The 19,787-nt window shown below is 46.1% G+C and overlaps 1 protein-coding gene across 1 annotated transcript; it reads right to left on the bottom strand.

Moving 5' to 3' along the window:
- Positions 1–3,228: 3,228 nt before the first annotated feature.
- Positions 3,229–5,645, bottom strand: FRAT1 (FRAT regulator of Wnt signaling pathway 1). Its single transcript, XM_075533776.1, has one exon. The coding sequence runs from the start codon at positions 5,456–5,458 to the stop codon at positions 4,637–4,639; it is 822 nt and encodes a 273-aa protein (XP_075389891.1). The 5' UTR covers positions 5,459–5,645; the 3' UTR covers positions 3,229–4,636.
- Positions 5,646–19,787: the final 14,142 nt, after the last annotated feature.

Raw genomic sequence — 19,787 nt, 5'->3', positions numbered from 1 at the left:
AAGGCTTCCCTCTCTTGGGGCAGACGTTCTGTGATTACTGTGCATGGGTGGAATGGGGGGTGGAGGGGTGAAGGGAGGGGGAGCTAATTGAGCGAGTTAGTAATTTGGTTGCCAGGGTAACTCTTCTCTGATTGGAAGGAAGGGATCACAGGGTTTGGTCTGATCTTCACTCCATGTTTCTGCTTCTGAGCTGGCAAAGGACAAGAGCAAAAGGGATAGAACCGAACTCGAAAGGTGCAGCCCGGCTGCCCTCTTTGGGATAAACCATTAGAAAGGCAGACTCTGGAGTTTGCTGCGAGGTGTGGTGTGTTCTCCAAATCGCTTCTGTTGTTTGCCCGGTTTCTATGTTGTAATTTATTTTTTTCGTTTGGGCTGATAGCCTGGGTGGTTTTGAAGCCGTCCGCCTGGCTGTTTCCCGTGGTCAACTGTCTTTAGCGTTCGGGAAGGAAAGGGCTGTGGTAGGCCTGGTTTTCTTGAGCTCACCCTGGGACCAGGGTTCCAATGACGGGGCTGCCAAGTTGGACTCTGCCCGGGCTGTCATTCACATCGTCGTGCGTGTGTGGAGCTTTGCAGTGAACAGGATTGGGTCCTGTCTGATGATATGGGAAACAGGTTTCGACTGGGAGACCTGCTAAATCTCTGACTTCAGGAATTCGTTTTGCCCTGCCCTCGTTCCTGGTTGCACTGATGGGTCAACATTGGACCGCTAACCCCAAGGTCAGCGGTTCAATCCTACTCTCTCGCTGTGTGGGACAAAGATGAGGGCTATTCTACTCCTGTAGAGATTTATAGCTTTGAAACCTTTGAGTTGGAATCAATTCGATGGCCGTGGACTTGGGTCTGGCCCTTATTCCTGGACTGTTTTCTGCCTATAAAATGGGATCATAACTTTAAAAATTATCCATGTCAATTCTGCCTTATTTAAGGGGGAAAAAACCAATCAGACTTTGCCAGAATTCTTACAAAGATGGTTAGAGGTCATAGTACATCTAAGTGCCTGATCCTTACCAGGCATCCTTTTCTCCACTCTCCCTTTTTCAAGAAGAAAGAGTTCCTGGGTGGCCAAGTGGTAACACTCTCAGCTGTTAACAGAAAGGCCGGAGCTTCCAGTCCACCGATCAGTGCCTTGGAAGAAAGGTCTGGCAATCGACTCCCCATACCAGTCATGGAAAACCTAGTGGCACAGGTTCTACTGACAACTATGGGGTCCCAACTAGTAGGGAATGAACCAACACAACTGGGTCTTGTGCTGAGTGAGTACAAGGTTGATTCTCGCCTTAGCCAACCATTCTTAGTATAAGAAAAAGCTAGCAGTCAGGGCAGAAAACGCTAGCTAGCATCATGGCCCATCTGGAGATGGATAGAAGGTTCTGGATTGCTCCTAATGTTCTGACGCCAACTGGAAGCAGGGCTGAGGACCCCGGGGCTACTCCATCGTCAGGGGAGGTCAACTCCTAACCCTCTCCTTTCACACCCAGGAGCTACAGCAGCGGTTCTTAACCTGTGGGTCACGACCTCTTTGGGGGTCGAACAACCCTTTCACAGGGGTTGCCTGATTCATAACAGTAGCAAAATGACAGTGATGAAGTAGCAATGAAAATCATGTTATGGTTGGGGGTCATCACCAATGAGGAACTGTATGAAAGGGTCACAGCATGAGGAAGGTTGAGAACCACTGCCCTGAGGTTGACCCCACTTTCTATAGGAGGAAGCCCCCCTTTTCTCAGCTTCCATAACTGCCCTTCCCTGGCCGGCCATCCCTGGGCTAAAGCCCCTGTGCCTTTCTGGGCAGTGCGGGAGACGGCTGACTCAGTGTGTTCTGGAGGCATTGCTCGGAGTCCACGGGGGTCTGTGGTGGATTTGAGAGTGGATGGGGAGGCACGGCGCATGGGCACTGAGTTAAGCGGTTAGAAAAGCAGGGCCGCTCTGTCACAGAGCACCCTCTCCAGAAGGGCCCTTGGAGGTTGTGACCTGCCTTCATTTCAGGAGAAATGGAAGACCTACTTGCTTGGTTGCATGGGGGCAGGCAGGCTTGGGAAGGAGGGAAGATGGGGCGGGGACTAGACACTGTCATCTCCAGTACGTACTTGCCACCATGTACCCTTTATCTCATGATCCCGATCATACACATGAGGAAACTGAAGCCCACAGAGGTTGGGCAACATGTCCAAGGTTCCTCATTTATTTATTAAGTGGACTTGAGCCTGGGGATCCTCTCTGCTGCCCAGCCCAACCCAGCCCCTGCTGATTCGCCCTTCCCTTTCCTTGAAGGAACAAACGGAAATCATTCAGAAGTGGAGGATAAAAGCAACCGAAACCCCCCTCAGACCCAGCCACGGTTGAGAGCGAGGATCTCCGCAGCGTGCTAAGGGCAGACAGAGGTCCTATAATTTACTCCCAGCCTGTTTTTCCATCTCTCAGGTCAGGCAATCCAGCCCCCAAGCCAGCTTTAAAATGCCACCTCCTGGCACAAGCTCAGGAATGGCCACACCCAACGCCACTTGCCCCAGAGCCGGTTCTCACACACGAAGACCCCCATCCACGTGGCAGAATGTGAACTGGACTCCAAAGGGTCTGCAAGTCGGCGACCTTTGGAAAGCACACCACTAGGCCTTTCTTTTGACGGAGCTCTGGATGGGTGCCAGCCACCTTTTGGCTAGTAATCCAGTATTTGTACCACCCAAGGGAAGTCCTTTCATGATCCTAAAACGTACGGGCGCCCCATTACTAAGTAGTCATTCAGATGCTCCGAGCTTTGGGGGAATGGGATTGCTCCCAAACCTGACCTCACTTTCATTTGATTGCATGCCAGGGCCAATCCACACCCAGCTAGCCGACCTGGTCTGACAAGTGGCGTGTGATCCTGAGACACAAAGGCGCTCTAATTACCATCTCCAGAGTCAGGCTGGCAGGGATTTCAGGTGTTTTCATGTTTGTGGAGATCAGATAAATGTGTTCTGTACATCTCTCCAAGAGAGTGGGCTGCTAACAGCAAGGTCAGCAGTTCGAACCCCCCAGGCACTTGGTGGGAGAAAGATGAGGTTTTCTATTCCGGACATGAGTTACAGGCTCCTTAGTGCACAGGGACAGCTCTATCCCACTCTATAGGGTGACTGAGTCACAACTGACAAGATGGCAGGGCGTTTGGTTTGGTTTTCTCCATACATCTAACCCATGACAGCAAGGATAAGAGCAACCAACCAAGTAAACAAACAAAACACTAAGACATTTACTCAAAAGTTCTTTAAGATAAAATCCTGTTATCAGGATAGCCACAATTCCAGTCACTCCGGTGCGAAGTGTAGATATGTCAACAGCGACCTCCAGATAGCCGACCTCCAGATAGCGGGCAGGCCATTGGATCTCAGAGAAACTAGAACAAGAACAAGGCGGCCCAGTACCCTCAGAGTGAGCGCGCATCATGCTTACAAAGGCGCGCCGAGGCTGGGGGATGGGTGGAGGGAGGAAACCAACTCCGTCTATCCAGGGAATTGCAGCTGTTACTGCAAACGCCCCGGAGAGCCCGTTTATAAGCTGCTGCGCGAAGCTGTGTGTCCCTGGAGTGCAGGTCACGTGGCTGGCGTCTCCCCAGTCTGGGGCCCTTAGGCCGCCCGCTGGAGGAACGCGTACAGCCAAGGGCAGAGGAGGGGCCAGAGCCTGGCCTCAGGGCAGTGTCCACGACCGTCCAGGGTGGCCGGTGCCCGCTGGAAGCGCAGCGCCCCCCTCCCCCGCGCGGCTTCCCCTCCCCACACCAGCGGTGCCAGGGTGCGCGTGACCTCGAGGCTCCAGTAATTGCAAGTACAGGACGAACCCCGCGACTCTTCTGCCGCAAAGGAGCCGAAAACCCAGTGTGCACCCAGGAAATTGACCTTGAGCCCCGAAGAGGGGCGGGGCGGCCTTTAAAACCACTCTAAAGTTTAGAGGACCGGATGGGTTATTCCGCGTCTCACTCAACGTGTCCACCACACCGTCCCACCTTTCGGGACCTCCAGGCCACTCTCCTGCCCCCGACGGCTCCGAAAACAGCAGTCGGTTGCACAAAAGGGGCAGGGGGTAGAAAAAAGGGCTCCCCAGTTCAATCCCCGACGGTTCCCTTAATCTATGGCGTTTCATACTAAGAAGGCGCACCTCAAAAGATGTCAGCTGTTTCGCTTTTTAAATGTAAAGTTTCAAGTCTAGCAGTGGGGCACGCGCCGAAATGATTAATGTCTGCCCCATACCCGCCCCGCAAATGTTCAGGAACCAGCCCTGAAGCGATAAATAAGAATTGGGATCGCTGGTCCACGGATGCGGATGACTCCCGAGCCAGGCGTCGGGGGCTCTGTCCTGGACCGCGTCCTTGGGGGCTCTGCGGCCACTAGCTTGCAGCGCCGCCAATGCGCATCCAGCCAAACGAGGGTCTGGTAAAGACTGAGAGTTGGGGGTTCGAACTACAACGGGGCTAAGCCCTGTATTTCAAACAGCGAGGGGCGCTCGCTCCCAGGTCCTCTCGGCAACACTTCTCGATTATCCGTCTTCACTAGCCATTTCCCCGCTTTCAAAGGCGCTGGTTCTCCACCATGGGCGAGCAGGGAAGGCAGCCCCAAGCGGGGCCGGACTCGGAGACAGCAGCCGGCGCCGCGTGCACCGGGACGTGCTAGCTGCCGGGGACCAGCACGCCGTCGGCAGTCCTGCGCTGGGAGCTCCTGCGGCACGCTCCGGGGTCACTACAGGCCGAGCGAGGGCTGCCCGGAGAAGGGGGTTCGTGCGCCCCGGCCGCCGACGCAGGTCCCGGCAGCGGGCGCTGGTGAAGCTTTGTATGGAGCTGCAGCCGTCGCGAGTGAAGCCTCCGCACAGCCTCCTTGATGAGGTTCCCGGAGAGCACGAGCTGTTGCAGGAGCCGGTGCGGGTCTTCGTCTCCCGTGCCGGCCTCCGACCGGGGCCCGCGTCGCTGTTGCAGGCGGCGGGAGGCAGGAGCGCCCCCGAGCCATCCTCGCCGGGCCGGCCACCGGGCGCCCGGCTTGCCGGATCCCAGAGGCCCTGACAAACCGGGCTGCGGCGGCACTAGGGGCAGCGCGCTGGAGCCGGCGGCCAGCTCGGCCACGCAGTAGGGCGCAGCCCGGCCCCGCACTCGGCCACGCTCCCCCAGGGTGCAGCGCAGGGCTCCCGGGCCCGCGGTCTCGGCGGACCCGGGCGCGGGGGACAAAAGCAGCGGCAGGGCCGGGGGCCGGGCCTTGTCGCCGGCCACCACCGCCGGGGGCCGCGGGGGCTGCGGCGGAGGCCCCGGGGGCGCGCCCCGGGGGGCCGGGGGGTCCTGCGCCGCGTCCAGCTGCAGCGTCTCGCCGATCTGGGCCACCAGCCGGTCCACCTCGCCCGACCCGCCGAGAGTCAGCGACTGCTCCAGCAGGAGGAAGCTCTCCTCCTCCTCCTCCTCTGCTTCCTCGCCGGCTTCCTCTTCCTCTTCCCTCCGGCAAGGCATGGCCCTCGGCCCGGGCACCCGGGGCTCTGCTGGCGTCGCCGGGGGCTCGGTTCCTCTCCGAGCTCGGGGGTGCTGCGGCAGAGCTGGGTGCGACCCCGAGGCCGAAGCCAGAACCGGGCCGATGCGGACGAGGAAAGCCCGAGCCGGCCTGGCGCTCGCCGCACACCCGGAGCCGCGGGAGCCGGAATCCTACCGGCTCGGGTGGATTTGTAAACAATGGGTGACGCAGCGCCGGACTCTACCAAAGCTCGGGGACCGGGGGTGGTGTGTCACTGCGGAGCAGGGGCCTGCAGGTCTGGGACTCATTCAGGCGAAGCTCTGCTACGTCTGAGCTGTGGAGGGCTGAAGGCGGCGAGTGGGAGTCCCCTGGCGAGCTGATTCGCGCTTGCTCGGCTGGCCGTGATGGACATTTCCAGGAGCGGGCCATCGACGTGGATCCCTTGGTTTCTTCCACACACGAGCACATTCACTTACGTACACACCTACACACACCTCTCCTCCAAGAACAACAACTCTTCTGGCTTTCGTGTGGACGCCTTCCTGGGCCTGGGTGCTGGCCCCTGGGGAGTGGCTGGTGACAGAGGCCGGGCGGGGAGAAGAGAAAGAGAAGCCGAGGTTAATGGAGATGGAAGGGACGCTAGGTGGGGAGTGGGAGTGATGGAGCTAGAAGTGGCAAAGGAGGACCACCCATTGATGAGGCGAATATTTCTTTCTTTTATTTATTCTTGTACGTACGAAGTGTTTTTATTGTGATCTTGTGAGGCCGGGCTTAAATTCTATCTCCTTTGAAGTCTCTCAATCCTGCTTATATTAGACCTTATTTTATATCGCCTTCTATTCTTTTTAAAAATCATTTTATCGGGGGCTCATACACAATCCATACATACATCTATTGTGTCAAGCACATTTGTGTATATGTTGCCATCATCATTTTCAAAACATTTTGAGCCCTTGGTATCAGCTCATGTTTTCCCCTCCCCCCCTCTCCTTCATGAACCCTTGATAATTTATAAATTAGTATTATGTTTCCATGTCTTACACTGACCGATGTCTCCCTTCACCCACTTTTCTTTTGTTCATCCCCCAGGGAGGGGGGTTATAGGTAGATCATTGTGATTGGTTCCCCCTTTCTACCCCTACCTTCCCCTACCCTCCTGGGATGCTACCCTCATTATTGGTCCTGAGGGGTTTATCTGAGATTATTATTTCTTAAAGGGAGCTTTGGTGGGCGGGCTTGGACTAGGGCTGCCAATGCTGAGACAGAGGGGGAGTTTTCACACTTGGGAGGACCTGTGAGCATTAAGATTGTGTGAAGAAAAATACCTTAGCCCAGCGGGGAAGGATCTGCTGTAAGGAGGTAATGGGAGAGGAAAATGCAGAGGATCTTGGACGGAAATGGGACTTTGTGGTTGACTTGAAGCTTAACCATGGCTTCCGTTTTTTACCCTAAGGGCAGAAAAGGCGCCTTTAATCCTACATGCCTAGGGTCTTTAGACCACACTTCACACCCCACACCCTTCAGGCCTAATTTGCCAAAACGGCACTCCTAGGGGAACTTTTGGTGGGCCTGCTGAAAGCCAAGAGGTATTATGAAACAGACAAAAAATACCCCCCTACCTTCTGGTTGATTCTGATTCAGAGTGACTGTCTAGGTCAGGGTAGAACTGTCCAAGGCTGTACAGATGTACAGAAAGATTTCCCTTTCTCCCAATGGGTTCCATCAGTGCTGACACCAGCGCACGCCACCACAGCCCCTTGTGCGACAAGACCAGGGTGACTGAGATTGGGCTATCTTAACGGTCGCACAGGAACTTAGCGTACTCACTACAAATGGAACGTACCCTTCTTGTGAAGTACAAGTACAAGTCTCCATTGCTTGTGGAATTGTGGTGGCTTGAACGTTGCTGTGCTGTTGGAAGCTACTCGACTGGTACTTCAAATACCACCAGCAGGATCACTCGTGGTAGATAAGTTTCAGCAGAGCTTCTAGACTAAGCTAATAGGAGAAAGGAACAACAGGACCGCTTCTGAAAAAGTAGCCCTGAAAACCTTATGAATGGCCCTGAAACACTGTCTGATAGAGCTGGGTCCCTCAGTTAGAAGGCACTGCAAATACGATTGTCGAAGAGCTGCCTCCACAACGTAGCTCACTCACACCCACAAAGTCAAGTCTCATGGTCACACTGTGGGATACAATAGAACTGCCCCTGTGTGTTTCACAGACCGTAAATCCTTCCTTCTTTCTTGACAGTTCTATTAGCACTTCATCCACATGTCATACCATACAATTCAGTAATTCAAGCCTATCAAGGAGGCTGTACAATTATCACCACATTCAATTCCAGAACATATTCTTCTTCCTCGTTATGTTCATTGCTATTCGTGTAATTATTTTTCTAATTGTGGTCAAATAAAGAGTACCAAAGAAAAGACCACCACCAATATTTAAAGGCCAGAGAAGAAACTTCTGTCATGGAACAAGAGAGAAATACTTGCGATGAGAGCAAATTCAGGTCAAGAGGGAGGTCAACTGACCAAGTATCTTATTATCATGGTCTGATTCACCATTATCAAGTTTACAATCATCTCTGTCAGATAGGACAGTTGTTCAGGGTCCTGGTATCCTGAGGGGATCTTCCAGAGGCTTAATCTGAATCGATAGTCTGCAGATGGATTTTGTGCTCCCAGTGTCCTCCATAGACTTCTACAAATTGGGTGGTCACAATTTCAGCTCTGATACTTTTCCCTTTGTCCCATTTAAATTTTACCAGTGCCATCTTTGGATCACACAAGCTGGTGTGCTTCTTTTTTTTTTTTTCACATTAGGCGGATTTAATAAAATCTATTTTTAAGTGGAATTTTTTTTAATTTTAACAATTTATTGGGGCTCATACAATTCTTTTCACAGTTCATACATATACATACATCAATTGTATAAAGCACATCTGTACAGTCTTTGCCCTAATCATTTTTTTCTCTTTTCTTCTTTTACATTTTATTAGGGACTCATACAACTCTTACCACAATCCATACATATACATACATCAATTGTATAAAGCACATCCATACATTCCCTGCCCCAATCATTCTCAAGGCATTTGCTCTCCACTTAAGCCCCTTGCATCAGGTCCTCTTTTTTCCCCCCCCTCCCTCCCCATTCCCCCCTCCCTCATATGCCCTTGGTAATTTATACATCGTTATTTTGTCATATCTTGCCCTATCCGGAGTCTCCCTTCCCCCCTTCTCTGCTGTCCCTCTCCCAAGGAAGAGGTCACATGTGGATCCTTGTAATCAGTTCCCCCTTTCCAACCCACTCACCCTCCACTCTCCCAGCATCGTCCCTCACACCCTTGGTCCTGAAGGTATCATCCACCCTGGATTCCCTGTACCTCCAACCCTCATATGCACCAGTGTACAGCCTCTGTCCTATCCAGCCCTGCAAGGTAGAATTCGGATCCTGGTAGTTGGGGGGAGAAAGCATACAGGATCTAGGGGAAAGCTGTGTTCTTCATCGATACTACCTCACACCCTAATTAACCCATATAGAGGGGTTTAGGAGAGGAGATGGGCTGGTGTGCTTCTTATGTGTGGACTTAGTTGACGTCTCGATTAGATAGCTGCTTGTTTGAATACAAGCTTTTAAGATCCCAGACACTATTTTGATTGATAGCCAGGCACTACCTGCTTTCCTCACCACACTTTGCTGGAGCACTCTTATCTTCACTGATTCTTTCATGGAGGCCAGTATGGAGTAGGGCCGTGGGATCAGAACTAACTGTTCTTGGATTGGGGCTAGTTTTCAGTGGGAGCCCAGAATCCATCAGCTTGTCCCGGGTTATGAACGACTGTGGTGACTGTGGTTTTCATTGGCAGTCGTAGGATGACCAAACCCAGACCCACAAGAAAGGCAACCCCAACAAAACAAACACCAACCAACAAAAGGCAAAATCAACAACAACCAAAGAAACAAGAAAAACATTGTCAATCATCCCCCGGGGGTATAAGGCGATTACATAGACAACATTAGTTTCCCCCAGTGACAGAATTTAAGATCTGGTTGAAATGAGGAGTTTATGCAGATATAGTCAATTTAGAGTTGCAATCCATGAGTTCTTGCTTTGTGCAGAGAGACTTCTTAATTGATTGCGCACTGTTTACAGTGAGCATGGGAATTGGTGCAAGGGCAAATTTCCCTGTATCAGTTCTGACAGGTGCCGATTCTTGCCTAACATATTAAAACCTATCATTTCATTCAAGAAGCGCACCGAGGTGTTAAACAGATGGTGGTTCTGGGTCTCCTTTCGTTGGACATAGGAGTGTAAGTCTTTCCAGGAGTAGAAACCTCCTCTTTCTCCCGTAGGGCCCTGGAGGGTGGTTTCAAACGGCTGCTCTTGCGTTTACAGCCCAACTCGTAACCCACTACGTAACCAGGGCTCCTCCAACTATTCCACGACATCCTGTAGGAGCAAACCCTAACATTGAATTAATGCAAGTTGTACGTCAATAAAATGGTTGGGGGACAAAAAGAACAAGACCTGATATTGAAGGAAGGTATTCAGATGCACTGAGAACTTTGGCAAAAAGAAAAAAAAAAAGCTCTAGGAATTGATGAAATACCGATGGAAATGTTAGCATCGATAGGTGCAGTGCGCTCACCCATCTATGATGGGACATTCGGAAGATAGCTACTCAGTCAATCAACTGGATGAGACCCATATTTGTTCCCATTCCAAAAAATTGTCTAACAATACCATTAATATCACATGCAAATAAAATTTGTTGGAGGTCATTAAAATATGATTGCAGCAATGCACGGTCAGGTCAAGGAAGAGCCAGAAATGCAAGCCAGTCTCAAAGGAGGACAGGGAGGAGAGAGATGGTTGCATAAGAAAGGGACGTCAGATAGATCAAGGCTGAAAGCAGAGCCTTCCAGATAGATGTTACTTTGTTGCCAGGAGTTAGAATGGACCCTTTGACAATGGATTTATGTATGTTAGCCATTTATTAATTTTATTGCCAAATAGTACTTTATTGAGTAAGTATAAAATTTATTTAGCTGTCAGATACCTGGGTTCTAGATACCTTGATTCTTTCCAGGTTATTAAAAAAAATTTTTATTATTAGAATAAATTAGCTGTGGACATTTCTATAGACATATTTTTTGTGGGAATAAGTTTTTATTTCTTGGGGGAAAATTCTTAGGCGTGGAATTGCTAGGATATACGGCAAGTATATGTTTTGTTTTCTAAGAAACTGCCCTTCCATTTTTTTCCATCAAATATTTATTGTATAATTATATATATATATATTCTATTTTAAATCATTTTATTGGGGTGCCCTTCCTTTTAAAAAATGACAGTACCATTTGAGACTTGCTCCACATCCTTGCTTGCCAATATTTGATGTTGTCAACTTTTTTACATTTGGGGGTGTAGGGCGGTGTTTGATTGTAATTTTAATGTATGTATCCTTTTTTTCCCCATTTGATTCTTTTTTAAAAATAATTTTATTAGGGACTCATACAACTCTTATCATAATCCATACATACATCAATTGTGGAAAGCACATCTGTACATACATTGCCCTCATCATTCTCAAAACATTTACTCTCCCCTTAAGCCCCTGGCATCAGCTCCTCATTTTTCCCCCTCCTCCCTTATGAGCCCTTGATAATTTATAAATTATTATTTTGTCATATCTTGCCCTGTCCGACGTCTCCCTTCACCCACTTTTCTGTTGTCCATCCCCCAGGGAAGAGGTCACATGTAGATCCTTGTAATTGGTTCCCTCTTGCCAACCCACTCCCCCTCTACTCTCCCAGTATCACCCCTCACACCCCTGGTCCTGAAGGGATCATGTGCGTATCCTTGATGAGTAGCGAACACTTACTGGCTGTTCATAGTATCATCTTCTATGACATTCTAGTCATCTCTTTATTGTTAATTGATTTCATTTGGGCATTTTCTTTTTTTTAATCTTAATCATTTTATTAGGGGATCTTACAACAATCCATACATCAATTGTATCAAGCACATTTGTACATACGTTGCCATCATCATTTTCAAAACATTTTCTTTCTACTTGAGCCCTTGGTATCAGCTCCTCTTTTTTCCCCTCCCTCCCCCAACCCTCGTGAACACTTGATAATTTATAAATTATCTTAATTTTCATATTTTACACCATCTGCTATTTCCCTTCACCCATGTTTCTGTTGTTCATCCCCCTGGGGGGGTATTTTCTTATGTCATTAAAGTTTCTCTCAAAATATAATTAGGGGCAGTTCAAATTCGACACTATTTTAGGTAATGCTGTGCTAGATATCTTTATATATGGATATAAAAATCTTTGACCTAGTTATTTCCTTAGGTGTCATTCTTAGACGCGCAATGATGGGGTGTGAGATTATGAGTTCATAATTTATATAGCCAGATGACTTTCCAGAAAGGTGGCAACAGTTTGTACTTTGTTCAGCAGTCTTTGAGCAGACCTATTTCACCAACACTAAGTTATCTGGCTCTCAAATGTCTTTGCTAATATGAGGGGTGAATATAATATATATGTGCATGTGTACATATATGTGTGTACAATATATACATGTGCATGTATAGATGTGTGCATGTGCACATATACATATGTGTGTATTTATACACATATATGTACATGTATACATATATGTGTGTGTACTTCTTTTGTTGTAAGAAAGAGGGGACACTGAGGAAAATAAGTTGGCCATTTGCAGTTCTTCTTGTGTCTACAGCTCAATTTGTAACCCAATTTGTGAATGGAATTTTGTGTATTATTCACTTCACATCTCATTTTCTGTCTCTAACGAATCATCACATGACACAAACCTACCTTCATGGCTACACTAGTCACAATACCAAAGAAAACCGACCTATGTGCCGGTCAGTAGCTGAATGGATAAACAAACTATTGTACATACATAGAATACTAAGCAGCTATAAGGAATAATGATAAGTTCTTAAAAATAATGTGGACAAATATGATTGAACTATTAAATGGTACAATATGTGAATTCTATGCCAATAAACCCATTAAATATATATAAGCATTTGTATATATACATACATACACACACACACATATATATATATAATGTGCATGAATCAGGAGGCTATTAAGATGGATGAAATAAGTCCATTAAAAGAGGACAAATACTGTGGGGGAGGGAGGGGGAAAAAAGGAGCTGATACCAAGGGTTCAAGTAGAAAGAAATTGTTTTGGTAATGTTGATGGCAACATATGTACAAGTGTGCTTAATACTATTGAAAGATGGATTGTTATAAGATTTGAAGGAGTCCCCCAGTAAAACAATTATTTTAAAAATAAGAGGACAAATACTGTGATCTCATTTTTCTGAAAAGATAAGACTCGGAATACATATAGAAACTCACATTCAAAAAAAAAAGAAACACATTCATTGGTGTGTACCTCGTAGAACACTTTTCTTTTTTATTTTCTTTTGTTGTTTTTAGAACCACTTTTCATCACGCACAGGTGAGGTGTCGTAGATCACTCCACATGGCCACAGTCTCCTTTCCCAGAATCCACTCTGGTATGCGTTGCAGAGTCTAGCCTCTGCTGGGGGGTAAGGTCCCATTTTGGAGGGAGCTCTCTATTTCAGGATTAGGGTGGGGCGAAGCTTCATTATTTTTGTTTTGGGAGGGGATGCATCTTTAGACCCCACTTTACTGGCGGGTGCGACTTAAGTCACAGTCCTGTGCTTTCCCTGGGGGTAAACACCTCCATCACAACCTTCCCTCTTGGCGATCTCCTTTTCCTGACAAGCATCCGTGGAAGCAAGAAGAACTGCTTTGACCTTCAGACATTTTGGCTCCTGGCTCTGAACCCTGCATTTGGCTTACCTTCGCTTTCCCTTTAGATCTGGGAATTAATAGCATTCACAAGCACTTGAGGCATTTCCTTAAAGTTTCCTGATTTTCTTTTTTGACATTGTAACAAATCGTTTAACTCAGGAACATGAGGAAATTTACTCAAGATGTCATTCCAGTGGAGTAGAGTAACATCTTGGAATCGTTGGACGTTTGGGACATCTTTGATCTCCGGCTCCTCTGGGATTAATTCTTCTACAAGAAATTATTACCACAGTAGGTGTCAAAGACAAGAGCTTTTCAAGTATTATTTCATTTAGTCTTCCAATAATCTATTAGTTTGGTATTATGAGAATCATTCCCTTTTTATGCATGAGAAGAAGACAACGCAGAGGTATCTAAATTTGCCCAAGATTATAGAAACGACTACCTGCCAAAGCCAGGATTCAAATTTAGTCTCATTGATGCCAAAGCTTGCCCTTTCCAAATCACTATGTGTGTGGTTATTCTGGTCTGTCTTTTAACTCTTTATTTTTTTATTGTGAGCGAGTCATTGTTTGACATGTTCAATTCAGTGACATTCACGATGCTCAGCCCATTGGGCCATCATCATCGCCCTCTGTTTGCAGAATCTATCCATCACTCTGACTGTGTCTTATTCCCCAGTGTCTGTTAATTTTTCCTCCTGCAGTTCCTCAGTCAGCACTCATGCCTATTTCTGGTCCCATTGCCAATGCCCTTCATGTTTCCTTGGCCAGATCCATGTCACTGGTGTCTCTGGCCCAGTCTCTCTCCCTTTAATCCACTCGAGTCAGATCAGCTTCCTAATGCCCAGTGCTGCTCAGGTTACCCATCATCCTGCCTCTGAGTAAGTCTCTGTGGCCTCCAGAGTAAAGCCCTCAGCTCCTTCACATAGTATTCACTCCTCCGAGGTCTGGCTCAGGTCCACTCCAACTTCAACTTGCCCTTCACTCTCACATGAGCTCTTTGCTTCAGGCAGACCGGCGCCTTGGCAGCCCTCCAAACACACTTGATGTGTTCATATCTCCCCATGGGCAGTTCTGATCCTCTCTGTGCAGAAAATGCCCAGCCTCGAATCTGCATCCATGTAACCCTTAGTTCAGTTACACCCACCTCCCGTGCAGTGGGTTTTCCCACCCTCTGCGCTTCTCCCCTGCCCTTAGTCTCACCAACTGTGTTGCGCTCTTACCAGATACATCTGTTCTTAGGGCTTGGGCAGGCGAGGAGACCCGGGGACCGAATGCGTTACACATTGCGCTGCTAACGCCGCTCCATGGGCGAAAGATGACTTCTGTAAAGATTTAGAGTCTCAGGAAGCCCAGGTGCACTCTACTCTGTCACTAGGACTCGGAATCGACTTGATTGGCAATCTATCACATTGTATTTGTGTCAGAGAAAATCACATATATGTTAGTGGCCTCTAATTGACCGGACTTGATTGCCTAATTATCCCTACAGCCAGAAATGGGGTTAGTTTTACCCAAAACACAGAGACTGACCATAGGGAATGGAGAATTACCCAAAAATTCACTCACTCACTGCCCAGTCAATTCTGACTCATGTTGATCTTACGGGAGAGGGTAGAACTGCTTCTCTGAGTTTCTCAGACTTAACTTTAAAAAAATATCTATCTATCTATTTTTTCAATCATTCCATTGGGGGCTCTTACAGCTACCACAATCCATACAACTGTTAACTCTTTACAGGAGTAGAAAGCATCATCTTTCTTCCACAGATCGACCAGTGGTTTCAAACCATTAACCTGACAGCAGCCCATGGTGTGTCCCACTGTGACATATCTAAGATGGAATGTGTGTTTTTTTGGCCTAGGCTCTATCTATATATGGTCCTTATCTCCTCCTACAGTCTACAGTTAAGTGCCATATGGGGCGGGGGGGGAGGGGCGAACAAGGCAGGGCTAGCAAAAAACCCATAACATAAACACATGTAGAAATGCAGCAGATGGGAGAGGATACTCTGAGGCACAGTACCCGAGTTTCTAGCTGGGCTCCATGCTTCCTGATTCCTGTGACTATGTGCACATAGCTGAACTGAACACCATGCCGCTATTCCAATTAGAAGTGATTCTTTCCAGTCACTTGTTCCACATGAGATACCCTTGGGTTTAAGTCACACTAAAATATACAAAGTTGTGGCAAACAGAAAGATTCCTCTCAAATCTTCTCCCCCAAATAGAACACTGCTTGCAGCTATTGGTAAATAATTGTCAAGTTACTTCTCTGAAAGCAGTCAGCTTCCAGTCTACAGTCTGGTCCCACCACTTAGGGTAGTCCTGCTCCTTGCTTTTAAGGACAATGGGCTACTTCTCCCTAAAGGCTTAGTTTGGTTCCTGTAGGTGGGGTTCACATCCTACTGATAAAGGTCTCTATAGAGATCCAGAGAGCAGATCAAACCGGTTAGTGACATCCAAAGTTAGGTGGCCATCCTGAATCTAGGACCCGCCCTTCTTGTCACATGTATACCCCCGTCCCTCCTTTCCTATTGCATGTATACCCCTAGATCGCCCCCCTCCCATTACTGTGGTACCTATAGCACAACCCTTTCCTGTGATGTATGTCCTCACCTGTAATTAGGGGACTTGCATGGCCCCAGAGAAGATAACAGCCTTGGTTAGCATTAAATATCTTTCTCTCTCCATGTGGACCACCAAGTGAGGCTGAAGTGAGCATGCTACCGTGAAATGTGTCTGACTCCATTAGTTCAATCTCTAGTCTATCTCTCATGTTCTTTATGATTTTGCTATAATCTTAACATATTATCGCTGTACAATAGCGCCTACCAGACCCGTGATGATGTGTTAGGGGCTGGATTCCCCTCACAATAAGTGAGTAAGGCAGCTCTTTCTTCCTATGCCCTTGAAAGAAGATAGGTTGGAGCAACTGGGATTGACAGGAAAAGGTCTGGGACCTAAGTCTGGGTGCTGGGAAACAATTTCCTCTGTCTTTGACCTTTGCTTAGGGCAATCTTTGAAGTTCTGAGAGGTAGGGGAAACCTTGGGACTTTCCCCTGACCTTCACCTCCCTTTTTTTAAAATACAAAGTCAACTTTAATAAGTACTACCTCCCCCCAGCTACCATGATCCGAATTCTACCTTGCAGGGCTGGATAGGGCAGAGGTTGTACACTGGTACATATGAGGGCTGGAGGCACAGGGAATCCAGGGTGGATGATACCTTCAGGACCAAGGGTGTGAGGGGCGATGCTGGGAGAGTGGAGGGTGAGTGGGTTGGAAAGGGGGAACTGATTACAAGGATCCACATGTGACCTCCTCCCTGGGAGAGGGATAGCAGAGAAGGGGGTGAAGGGAGACTCCGGATAGGGCAAGATATGACAAAATAACAATGTATAAATTACCAAGGGCACATGAGAGAGGGGGGAGCGGGGAGGGAGGGGAAAAAAAAGAGGAGCTGATGCAAAGGGCTTAAGTGGAGAGTAAATGCTTTGGGCAGGGAATGTATGGATGTGCTTTATACAATTGATGTATGTATATGTATGGATTGTGATAAGAGTTGTATGAGTCCCTAATAAAATGTAAAAAAAGAAAAGAGGAGAAAAAAAAGAAAATGATTAGGGCAAAGAATGTTCAGATGTGCTTTATACAATTGATGTATGTATATGTATGGACTGTGATAAGAGTTGTATGGGTCCCTAATAAAATGTTTATTAAAAAAAATAAGTACTAAAAAAAATAAGTACTACCATTCATCAGTGCCAGAAAATTTGGAAGACACTACTTGGTCAGCTGACTGGTAGAGATCCATCTTTGTGCCCATGCCAAAGAAAGATGACCCTACCCCATTTCTTAATCGCTAGAGAGTATTTGCAAGATTTTCCTCCATACCGAAACAACTCCCCATGAGAATGGGTCAGGAAAGAAATGCCTGTCTGGATGTCAGCTCACATGACGGAGGCCACAGTACTTGACGCTGCAGGTTCACAGTGTCCTGGGCCACACCTGAGCGTCACACATGTCACTGCTTTGCATCTTCACCGTCAGCATGGGGACCTCCTGATCTGAGGTCTGGGGATTTTAGATTGGAGTCAGCATGCCTCCAAGTCTAAGGTGACCAGATTTTTAAAAATCTGGGACACCATTGACCGGGAGGTTTCTTGATTAAAAATTTGGTCTATATGGAGCAACAAAAATTTTCATAGAACACAAAAATAGTATTGTAATGTATTTTTAAAAATTTCAACATAAGTACAATTTACAAATATAATGCATTAAAATTATGTATAGTATTATTTTATTCTTTGGCATATTTCTCATTTGAGTAATTTTTTTAGTAGATTGCTAATGTTGTTTAAAAGGTCATGAAAATTTTCACAAGAATTTGTTAAATTATATTTCATACATAAAATGGCTTTCAAAATCTCAACACTTAATTGTGATTTTTCTGATGTCCACACATTATTTACTGTAGAAAAAACGCATTCAGCAAGTGATGAGAGTGACGATGCCTGGAGGGTGGAGAGAATGTGGGGTAGAAAGGGGGAATTGATTACAGGAATCTACACATAGCCTCATCCCTGCGGGAGGGACAGCAGAGAAGAGGGCAGGGGGAGACGTTGGACAGTGTAATATATGGTAAAAATAATAATAATATATGAATGATGAAGGGTTCATGAGGTGGGGGGAGTGGGAAGGAGGGGGAAAATGAGCAGCAGATATTAAGGGCTCAAGTAGAAGGGAAATGTTTTGAGAATGATGATGGCAACAAATGGATTGTGATAAGAATTGTACTAGCCCCCAATAAAATTATTAAAAAAAAACAACAACAAAACGTTTTCAGTCGCAGCATTAGTTCCTGGTAAGGACAGCACGTATTCCACAATTTTTAGTGCATTATGGTATGGAACATGGTTTGTTTCAAAATGATGAAATTTTTTTTTTTCACACCAACAGCCTTACATCATTTATTGTTAAACTTGATTAGGAAGCCAAAAACCAAGGAATAAACCAGATTATTTGCCAATAGAAGTTCAAGTCATCAGATGGGGACAAAAGTCATGATTTGAGGCTGGGAAAATGCGGCCATGCGTGCCACCCTCAGGGGGCTCCTTACAGCCCCAGCTTGGTTCTTCTCCAGTGTCTTCTCTTGGAGTTGTACCTGATTTTATTACCGGTTTTCATTCGAATCCATTGGGGAATGGGCCGATTCTGCTTCTGTTTCTTGGCCAGGAATCTCTTGATCCTGAAAGTCTTATGAGACGACATGGTGAAGTCGGAGCACCACCGCACTCGGGGTGGCAGAGAAATGGAGAGAGGGAGGAGAGCCAAAATGATGAAATATTTCTAACCATTTGTTCTCTATTGTGATTTTTGCTGATGTCCAAGATTTAACCTTTTTCTTATCAATATATTTTTTAACAATGATACCTCATTTAAAAGATCATTTTTGGAAATATTACTATATGGGAAATTTTGAGTAATATGATCAAATGATTTTTGCACATCATTCCAATTAAGTTCTTGTTTTAATGTAACTCAATGAAAATGTTCAATATCATTGTAATATACCATCCACTCTTCTAAATAATCTATGCAGTTACTATAGAACTTTTAAATGTGATTCATGATATTCTGTACGATTTATTGCACCTTGTTTTTTTTTATGATCTAGAAAGTAGGATTTCAAAGGATCATATATTTTCAAAATTCTTTCGACAGCTGACAAAAGAGCTAACCAGCACATTTTACTGTATCCAAGTATTTTCTGATATTCAACTTCCACAGTTTCACAAAATTCTTTAAGCATTTCAGCATGCGCAGTGTATATATAGAAATAAGAATATATTTTAATAACAATATTTTCCACATCTACGGGCAACAAATCAGCAGCTGTTTGAATGGTGTTATGTATTATGTGCGTTGCACAACCAACACCAATAATGTTTTGATTAAGGCTTTTGTTTCATTTGTGGAAAATATTATTTGTACCTCTTCTCGCTTTTCCTCCAAAATTTGCATTCGTGTTGTCTGCACAATATGCAATCATTTTATGTTTTAAATGTCTTTTTTCCAAAATATTAATAATGGAACTGAAAATTATTTCAGAAGTTTCGCCAGGCACAGAAACGAAATCCAAAGTTCTAATTTTTATTCCAGTTTCCGAATAAAAATATCTAATAATAGTTGGAAATAACTTTATATCCTTATGATTAGGTGCGTCAGAATAGATGGATATAAAATTAATTTTTTCTAGATTTTTGTTTAATTCTGAAAATGCATATGATGAAAGCACATTACATACAATTGCCTCAGATTTTGATCTAGCCCAGGCAAATTTTTTGTTCATTAACTTTTTGACAACTTGTGATGTACAATCCATAGATCTGAAGGAATGATTGTGATTAATATCATGAAAAGACATAAGTCCTTCTGCTAATGCTAATTTCTTTTCTTCGTCTCCATAAATAGTTTTCTGAAAAAAT

Source organism: Tenrec ecaudatus, chromosome 16, assembly GCF_050624435.1.
Source record: "Tenrec ecaudatus isolate mTenEca1 chromosome 16, mTenEca1.hap1, whole genome shotgun sequence".
NCBI lineage: Eukaryota > Metazoa > Chordata > Mammalia > Afrosoricida > Tenrecidae > Tenrec > Tenrec ecaudatus.
Note: the sequence above shows the minus strand (reverse complement) of the source record. Positions and strands in the feature narration are given on the sequence as shown.